General features: G+C 53.3%; 1 protein-coding gene across 1 annotated transcript in view; it reads right to left on the reverse strand.

Moving 5' to 3' along the window:
* Positions 1–3234: 3234 nt before the first annotated feature.
* tg (thyroglobulin) overlaps positions 3235–10000 on the reverse strand; it is a 30312-nt gene continuing 23546 nt past the window's right edge. Inside the window, 10 exon segments of the mRNA XM_056592306.1 lie at positions 3235–3556; positions 4228–4421; positions 5388–5528; positions 5621–5725; positions 6592–6779; positions 7283–7444; positions 7690–7872; positions 8267–8466; positions 8650–8800; positions 9396–9483. Of these exon segments, the coding sequence (XP_056448281.1) occupies positions 3456–3556; positions 4228–4421; positions 5388–5528; positions 5621–5725; positions 6592–6779; positions 7283–7444; positions 7690–7872; positions 8267–8466; positions 8650–8800; positions 9396–9483 (1513 nt within the window). The 3' untranslated portion in view covers positions 3235–3455.

Genomic DNA, 10000 nt, shown 5'->3' on the forward strand with positions numbered 1-10000 from the left:
ACTGACTTCCATTATAAAATATAATATTTTAACAGTAGAATATCTTAAAAAGCCTAAAATATTTAAGAGAATTGAATGGTATGTTGCGATTTCAAGCTAATATGAACATTTTAGGTCTCTAGGTGGAAAATTGTTGAGGCAGTGGGGTCCCAAGATTTTGAGAATAATAACGGAAGAAATAACAATTGTTGAGTTGAACTCACAATTCATGCCTGAATAACTTATTTTATGTAGCTAAAATTAAGTGTAAAAATAATAATAGTTTATTTAAATTTACTTAGAGGCCTTTTCCCACTGACTCAAACTAGTGACTGTTCTTCAGCTTGAGGCCAGCGTGAGCGACGCAGCGGCTCTGGAACGACCTTCATGCTACCGCCCGCCACCAGGGGCCACGAGCAGGCGGTCAGGGCTTAGTGGACCCCAGGGGCCACAAGCAGGCGGTCAGGGCTTAGTGGACCCCAGGGGCCACGAGCAGGCGGTCAGGGCTTAGTGGACCCCAGGGGCCACGAGCAGGCGGTCAGGGCTTAGTGGACCCCAGGGGCCACGAGCAGGCGGTCAGGGCTTAGTGGACCCCAGGGCCCACAAGCAGGCGGTCAGGGCTTAGTGGACCCCAGGGGCCACAAGCAGGCGGTCAGGGCTTAGTGGACCCCAGGGCCCACAAGCAGGCGGTCAGGGCTTAGTGGACCCCAGGGGCCACGAGCAGGCGGTCAGGGCTGAGCGGACCCCAGGGGCCACGAGCAGGCGGTCAGGGCACTGGTCTGGGCCCATGAGAGATTCTAGCAGGATGAATTGAAGGCCTAATGAACCGCCTGACCCGAGATCAGTCATCCATGAATCATGTTTGCATAATGATTAGTAAGGCGTAGCCTGGCCCTTATGAATATACATCAACGTTATCAAATCGGTCGACTAATAAACCATCCATCCACGACGGGAACATCACACCCTCATTGGGTGTTGGTTCTTGATCAGCAGATTTGATTTGCTGGAAAAAAGCTGTGCATATTGTTGGTTGTTTTGTTGATTTAATACACATATGCAGAGAGAGAGAGAGAGAGAGAGAGAGAGAGAGAGAGAGAGAGAGAGAGAGAGAGAGAGAGAGAGACAGTTAGCAGTTGTTATCTGTACATATTGTTGTGATTTTCTCTTTTGTTTTTATACATAATATTTGTAATACTGTAATGCTTTGGCAACACTGTTTGTTCACCACAATAGTCATGCCAATAAGCTTTTGGAATTTAATTGAGAGCCAGAGCCAGAGAGAGAGAGAGAGACAGAGACAGAGACAGAGACAGAGACAGAGACAGAGACAGAGACAGAGACAGAGAGAGAGAGAGAGACAGAGAGAGAGAGAGAGAGACATAGACAGAGAGAGAGAGAGAGAGACAGAGACAGAGACAGAGAGAGAGAGAGAGAGAGAGAGAGAGAGAGAGAGAGAGAGAGAGAGACAGTTAGCAGTTGTTATCTGTACATATTGTTGTGATTTTCTCTTTTGTTTTTATACATAATATTTGTAATACTGTAATGCTTTGGCAACACTGTTTGTTCACCACAATAGTCATGCCAATAAAGCTTTTGGAATTTAATTGAGAGCCAGAGCCAGAGAGAGAGAGAGAGACAGAGACAGAGACAGAGACAGAGACAGAGACAGAGAGAGAGAGAGAGACAGAGAGAGAGAGAGAGAGACATAGACAGAGAGAGAGAGACAGAGACAGAGACAGAGAGAGAGAGAGAGAGAGAGAGAGAGAGAGAGAGAGAGAGAGAGAGAGAGAGAGAGAGAGAGAGAGAGAGAGAGAGAGGTTCAGAGTCTCTCCTGCATATGGAAGCTTTAGTTTGTTAAACTTGGAGACACAAGGTCAGACAGGGAGTAAGAGCGACCGGAGAGGACAGAGGAGACGAGGGAGGAGACGAGGGAGGAGACTGTGGAGGAGACGACGGAGGAGAGGACAGAGGAGACGACTGAGGAGACGGTGGAGGAAAGGACGGAGGAGAGGACGGAGGAGTCGTGGAGGAGAGTAGAGAGGAGAGGACATAGGAGAAGACGGAGGAGACGAAGGAGGAGGAGAGGAGAGGGGGAGAGGAGAGGAGGAGAGGAGGAGAGGAGGAGAGGGGGAGAGGGGGTCTTACCCCAGGCGGCCAGGCCGAGCAGGAGGCAGAGGGTAACGAAGGTCCAGCGCATGGTGCTGCTCTGGAGACAAGGCACAATGTCTGCAGTGTGAGGCAGAGAGGGAGTGTGGGAGCCCGGGAGCCTTTCTCCATCCCAGAGAAAGACTCCTTTATCAGCAGGTCAGCGGGGGCGGGGCCAACAGGTGAGCCGCGGGGGGGCGGGGGAAGGGGGCGGAGCCGGCCAGGTGATATCCTGCCTGGTGGGGAGGAGTGACAGACACACGGCCAACCAGACACAGAGAGATTATTGTTTGACAGCCGATAGAGTAAACACACAATGCTCTTGTGTTTCCCGGACAAGTGATTACGTGTCTTTATATCGGGAAGAAGGTGCATTAAGGGAAGCTAAACACTGCTTTACATTGCGGGTTGCGTGTGGCCTATTGTTGGCCGGCAGCCTGCCTCTTCACATGGAGATCGAACAGTCTGATTGGCTGATTGGCTGATTAGCTCTTTTCTTTGTCGTGTTCTCCAGACTCACTGGCTCGGGGATGCTCACACTTGTTCGGCTTGCGAGCTACTTCCCAAAGAAGTAGGTCAAAGTGATCTACTTACATTAAAAAAAACTGAAGATATATTTATTTATATACACTGAGGTGTACTCTGGTGACTTGCACTGAATGGAGTCAGCCAGGGTTGCATCGTCCGGACAGTAGCTGCTGGGTGATAGTCTCAAGCAGGCCTCCAAATGAACATCAGTGATGGTGGAACGGTGTTTGGATTTGCTAATCCTTATGTGGTAAACCGACTGGCATAAATTAGTAGAGCAGAGAGTCCAGTAAAGGAGGTAGCACATTTTCTCAGGTTTGGCCTTTGCCTTTGTGAGTAAGTCCCAAAATTGTCCATGAGCTCTGGACTTAAGCTCAATATCAGCTTGTACCAAAATCACCTCCTCCACTGCAGACGAGTTCAGATGAAGCAGTGGCGCAGTGACTCAACCTCAACATCCTCCCCAAAACAGAGAGCACATGAATAAATGTGATTGGCTCGGTCTCAAACCTTCAGTGAAAACTCCCAAAGCCCTTTGTAGTGAGAAGTCAAACACAGAGGGCAGGGGAATGGGTTTGAAATGCTTTTTATTACGTGATTCAAAGGACAGTCTGTCAGTGAAGTGAGGTGTCTACTGTAGGACTGAGGCCGTAACACACGGAACACAGGAATCATGTGAACACCATCAGACTGGTGGAATGAATGAATGAATGAATGAATTAATGAATTAATGAATGAATGATTCATGAGTAAAATGATCTGGAAGACGAGGCATCAGAGCGATGCGGTGGCTGCGACGTTCAGTTATAGCCGTCCTTCTTGGTCTGCGATTGGCCGGAAGGCAAGGTCACAGAGAGGTTGGGGGTCAATGTGGCCTGGACTGACTCCGCCCCCAACTCCGCTGGAAGAGAAGGAGTGAAGAAGATGAGGGGGGGTAGTGATGAGGGGTGGGTAGTACATCTCTGGAGGTAGGCATGAAGCGGCAGGGGGGAGTCCTCAGCTGTAACGGGTCAGGGTCTAAAGGGGTCTTTAAGGTCTTATGGTCTCCTGGTCTTTAAGGGTTCTTTAAGGGTTCTTTAAGGTCTAATGGTCTCCTGGACTTTAAGGGGTCTTTAAGGGTTCTTTAAGGGTTCTTTAAGGTCTAATGGTCTCCTGGACTTTAAGGGGTCTTTAAGGGGTCTTTAAGGTCTAATGTTCTCCTGGTCTCTAGTGGGTCCTGGTCTCTAAGGGGTCCTGGGTCAAGGGGGTCCGGGGTCTAGGGGGTCCTGGGTCTAGGGGGTCCTGGGTCTAGGGGGTCCTGGGTCTAGGGGGTCTCTAGGGGGTCCTGGGTCTAGGGGGTCTCTAGGGGGTCCTGGGTCTAGGGGATCCTGGTCTCTAGGGGGTCTCTAGGGGGTCCTTGGTCTAGGGGGTCTGTAGGAGGTCCTGGGTCTAGGGGGTCTCTAGGGGGTCCTTGGTCTAGGGGGTCCTGGGTCTAGGGGGTCCTGGTCTAGGGGGTCCCTTGGTCTGGGGGGGCCTGGTCTAGGGGGTCCTGGTCTCTAGGGGGTCCTGGGTCTGGGGGGTCTGGGGGCTCACCGGTCTCTCCGTTGAGCAGGGGGACCAGCTCGGTCCAGAAGGAGCACTCTGCCCGGCGGAGCCCCCGTTGCTGCGGGAGCCCGGGGCCCAGCTCCTTATGCTGTGGGGGGGCCGGTGACGGCAGCACGGGCCCCCACTGAGGCAGACCGGCTCCAGGGACCCGCCTGGACCCGGACTGGCCCCGGTTAGGATCACTGGAGGAGAGACACAAAGCTGAACTCCTGACAGCAGCGCTCTAATCAAAGGGTTTATGGGGACTCTCGAACGGGTCCGACAGGGATATTATCACCGCCTCGCAGATGGAGGATCTATTTATTGCAATTCTCCAGTTTTGCGATCAATCAAAGTACAAATCATGATCAATGGAAACTGGCAGTCAATAAACTATCTGCACCCTGTTGTGATGAAGCAGTCAGTAAACTATCTGTACCCTGTTGTGATGAAGCAGTCAGTAAACTATCTGTACCCTGTTTTGATGGAGCAGTCAGTAAACTATCTGTACCCTGTTGTGATGAAGCAGTCAGTAAACTATCTGTACCCTATTTGATGAAGCAGGCAGTCAACTATGTGTACCCCATTTGATGAAACAGCTGTCAGCTGTACCCTGTTGTGATGAAGCAGTCAGTAAACTATCTGTACCCCGTTTTGATGAAGCGGTCACTTAACTATCTGTACCCTATTGTGATGAAGCAGTCAGTAAACTATCCGTACCCTGTTTTGAGGAAGCAGTCAGTAAACTAAGTGTTCCCTGATCTGATGAAGCAGTCAGTAAACTATCCGTGCCCTGTTTTGATGAAGCAGTCAGTAAACTACGTGTACCCTGATCTGATCAAGCAGTCTGTCAACTATCCGTACCCTGTTCTGATGGAGCAGTCAGTACACTATCCGTACCCTGTTCTGATGGAGCAGTCAGTACACTATCCGTACCCTGTTCTGATGAAGCAGTCAGTCAACTATCCGTACCCTGTTCTGATGGAGCAGTCAGTACACTATCCGTACCCTGTTCTGATGAAGCAGTCAGTCAACTATCCGTACCCTGTTCTGATGAGGCAGTCAGTAAGCAGTCAGTAAACTATGCGTACCCTGTTCTGATGAAGCAGTCAGTATTAGTAAACTATCTGTACCCTGTTCTGATGAAGCAGTCAGTAAACTATGCGTACCCTGTTTTGATGAAGTTCGCCACGTAGGTCATCAGGGCCAGAGAGAGGCGTCGTCCCTGGGAGCCGAATCTCTGAGAGCTGATTGGATGATGAGGAGTTCCGAAGGCAAGCTGAACGTCCAATGGCACTGCCCTGTCAGCGCTGGAGACAAACACACTCAGAACCAATCGCAGCATCGTGAGGACATCATGTGACCGGCTGGTCAGCCAGTAGGGGGCCAGGTGGGAGGTTACCTGTGGTGGACGCTGTCCTCAGGGAGGTGGTAGAGGAAGACGTTAGCCTTGTTGCTAGCCCAGTGGCTAGCCATCTGCTGGACGGGACACACGATGAACTGGTCTCTGGATGGGAGGACGAGAGTTAGCGTGACTTTATCTGACTGGGTCACTGTAACGATCTGCACCGCCCCTCAGGCGTAGGAGGGTTAGTAGTGATAGTGTTAGCTGTGGTTAGTACTTGTAGTGTTGGTTTTAATTTTTTTGGTCTCCACCCGGTGGTAACTAGTGGTAGTGTTGGCTGTAGTTTGCATTAGGCTCCCCCTGGCGGTCACTAGTGGTAGTGTTGGCTGTAGTTTACAGTAGGCTCCCCCTGGCGATAACTAGTGGTAGTTTTGGCTGTAGTTTGCATTAGGCTCCCCCTGGCGGTCACTAGTGGTAGTGTTGGCTGTAGTTTGCATTAGGCTCCCCCTGGCGATAACTAGTGGTAGTTTTGGCTGTAGTTTGCATTAGGCTCCCCCTGGCGGTCACTAGTGGTAGTGTCGGCTGTAGTTTGCATTAGGCTCCCCCTGGCGGTCACTAGTGGTAGTGTTGGCTGTAGTTTACAGTAGGCTCCCCCTGGCGGTCACTAGTGGTAGTGTTGGCTGTAGTTTACAGTAGGCTCCCCCTGGCGGTCACTAGTGGTAGTGTTGGCTGTAGTTTACAGTAGGCTCCCCCTGGCGATAACTAGTGGTAGTTTTGGCTGTAGTTTGCATTAGGCTCCCCCTGGCGGTCACTAGTGGTAGTGTTGGCTGTAGTTTACAGTAGGCTCCCCCTGGCGGTCACTAGTGGTAGTGTTGGCTGTAGTTTGCAGTAGGCTCCCCCTGGCGGTCACTAGTGGTAGTGTTGGCTGTAGTTTGCAGTAGGCTCCCCCTGGCGGTCTCCTAGTGGTAGTGTCGGCTGTAGTTTGCAGTAGGCTCCCCCTGGTGGTAACTAGTGGTAGTGGTAACTACCTGGTGGCGTTGTTGAGCGCCCGGGAAAGCAGGCTGTAGCCGGCTGGGGAGGCGGAGTGCTGGAGGCCGTAGAACCAGGAGGCGGCCTGCCTCACCCCCGCCCGGCTCCCCTCGCCCCCCAGGGAGCGGGTCAGCGCCGCGTAGAACGCCGTCTTAGCGTCGGCCGCGCCCGCCAGCGCCTGGAAGTCCTGCAGGGGCAGAGTGGCCGAAAAGTTAGCTAATTAGTCTCTGATTTAAGGAGTTAGCTAGGGGCCGTCTCTGACCTAAGGGACCGTCTCTGACCTAAGGGACCGTCTCTGACCTGAGGGGCCGTCTCTGACCTAAGGGGCCGTCTCTGACCTAAGGGGCCGTCTCTGACCTAAGGGGCCGTCTCTGACCTAAGGGACCGTCTCTGACCTAAGGGACCGTCTCTGACCTAAGGGACCCTCTCTGACCTAAGGGGCCGTCTCTGACCTAAGGGACCGTCTCTGACCTAAGGGACCGTCTCTGACCTAAGGGACCGTCTGTGACCTAAGGGACCGTCTCTGACCTAAGGGACCGTCTCTGACCTAAGGGGCCGTCTCTGACCTAAGGGACCGTCTCTGACCTAAGGGGCCGTCTCTGACCTAAGGGGCCGTCTCTGACCTAAGGGGCCGTCTCTGACCTAAGGGGCCGTCTCTGATCTAAGGGGCCGTCTCTGATCTACGGGGACCTTAATCTTGGCCGCTCGGCGGATGAGGCCGTCCTCTGCTGATGTGCCCATGAGCAGGGGCAGCCTGTGGGCGGGGGAGCGTCCGATTGGCTGTCTGACGGACGACAGCACGCCGTCCGAGACTGGAGACCACGCCTGGAAGGGCCCGCTGGCGGCCAGGAGCTGGAACACACACACACACACACACACACACACACACACACACACACACACACACACACACACACACACACACACACACACACACACACACACACACGCACACACATGCACGCACAAACACACACAAACACACACAAACACACACCTCTTAGTATGAACCGTGGATGTGCTTTGTAGGAGAACCTCAATGATGTATACTAAGACAATATGCTCATGAAGTCATACACCAATAGCATGATCAGCACCTTTGTCTGGGCGGCGTTCAGAGTGTGCACTGGGGTCTGTCGGAGGCAGGCGGCCATCTTGTCCTCGTCGGCGGGGCTGCTGGGGTCGGAGGTCGGGCAGCCCAGCTGGGAGGCCAGCTCCGCGGCCTGGGCCCGGGCTGCCGAGGACGACTGGAGCGCTGCTGGGGAGAAGAGTGACCCGCCCTGCAACGGAACCCCAGCGTTACTGTCCACCTCGTCAACCTCGTTAGCCTTGTTACCACTCACCTCATTAACCTCGTTATCACTCACCTCGTTAAGCTCGTTATCACTGACATCATTAACCTCATCACCGGCATCATAATCATCATCATCACCATCACCATCACAATCATTACCTTCATCATCATCATCGACATCATCATCCTGACAATATTGTGTCAACTGCCCAGGACTGTTGCCGTAGTTACCAGAGGGAAGGAGTCAGGAGGCCCGGGAGCAGATATGGAGGGAGCAAGAGGAGGAGGTGGTGGAGGAGGAGGAAGAGGAGGAGGAGGAGCAAGAGGAAGAGGAGGAGGAGGAGGAGGAGGAAGAGGAGGAGGAGAGGAGGAGTTCTTACCATGAGCATCATGCGTTGGAACAGAGGCGGAGAGGAAGAGGAGGAGAGGAGATGAAGGGCGGTGATGTCTGCCCCCCGTCGCTCCGCCCCCACCGTCACCCTCCGGCTGGCCCCGCCCACTAGGGCGATGTGGGCGGAGACCCAGCGCAGCGCCGCCGCCTGGTCCAGCATCCCGTAGTTACCAGGGAGACCAGAAGAGCCTGCGGACGGATGGATGGACAGGCCGCCATTAAGTGTGTGTGTGTGTGTGTGTGTGTGTGTGTGTGTGTGTGTGTGTGTGTGTGTGTGTGTGTGTGTGTGTGTGTGTGTGCGTGCGTGCGTGCGTGCTTGCGTTTGTGATTGTGAGATTGTCTGAATTTGTGAGTGTGTGTGTGTCTGTGCACCTGTACTGAGGAATCCCAGCGAAGCGGTTCTGTAGCTGGCCGTAACCACGACGATGTTACCAACAGCGGCCAGGGCGGAGCCATCCAACAGCCCTGGGCTCTGATTGGCCGAGGGGTTGTAGAAGAAAACCAGGACAGGGACAGGTCCCATCTGTCACACAGACACACACACACACACACACACACACATACACACACACACACACACACACACACACACACACACACACACACACACACACACACAGTGAGCTCCATGTCAGTTGGACTGTCAACTCTTTAATCTGATCCTGAATCAGTTTATTCAGTATATTTCTGTTTTATAAATCATGTGTAAGAACTGTATATTGTTAGTAATATTTTATATACATTTTGTGTGTGTTTGTGTGTGCTTGTGCATGTGTGTGAGCATTTGTGTGTGTACGTGCATACGTGCATATGTGTGTGTGCGTGTGTGTGTGCGCGTGTGTGTGTGTGTGTGTGTGTGTGTGTGTGTGTGTGTGTGTGTGTGTGTGTGTGTGTGTGTGTGTGTGTGTGTGTGTGTGCGTGCGTGCGTGCGTGCGTGCGTGCGTGCGTGCGTGCGTGCGTGCGTGCGTGCGTGCGTGCGTGCGTGCGTGCGTGCGTGCGTGCGTGCGTGCGTGCGTGCGTGCGTGCGTGCGTGCGTGCGTGCGTGCGTGCGTGCGTGCGTGCGTGCGTGCGTGCGTGCGTGCGTGCGTGCGTGCGTGCGTGCGTGCGGTCGGTCTCACCAGGCCGGCGGGGGTGAAGATGTTGAGGTAGAGACAGTCCTCTCCGGTGGCAGCAGACTCCTCGTCCCCCGGCTGCAGACAGGAGGCTCTGGGGAGACACCACACCTCAGAGACTGTTCAGACCACTAGGAGACACCAGGGCCTCTGTTCAGACCACTAGAGACACCATGCCTCAGACTAGGCCTGCACGATAAATCGTGACAAAATCGCGATCTCGATTCACCCCTGTGTGGATTTAAATTACTTGGATTCTCCTATATTTTCTCATGAGCAGACTGAGAAACGCCACTTTCTTCTGTGAGTTTAAAGCACTCCCAAGCGCTCTCTTCCTTCTAGGCTCCGGCAAGGGCTTCACCCTCGGCCAATGACGAAGCGCCTTTTGGTCCCGTGTTTCACTCGTGGAGCAGAGAGCAGATGTGAGGCGCAGACCAGGGACTGTGTTCAGACCACTAGCATGTTACTGGGACAGACAGACAGGTAGGCCAAAACCCAGGACAAACCCAGTCTCTCTGTGAGACAGCTAGAAGGCAGGACCAGTTGAGAGACAGAGCGGAGGAACAGACAGGGATTAACAGTTAGACAGACAGACAGACAGACAGAGCGAC

This window comes from Gadus chalcogrammus, chromosome 6 (genome assembly GCF_026213295.1).
Source record: "Gadus chalcogrammus isolate NIFS_2021 chromosome 6, NIFS_Gcha_1.0, whole genome shotgun sequence".
Taxonomy (NCBI): domain Eukaryota; kingdom Metazoa; phylum Chordata; class Actinopteri; order Gadiformes; family Gadidae; genus Gadus; species Gadus chalcogrammus.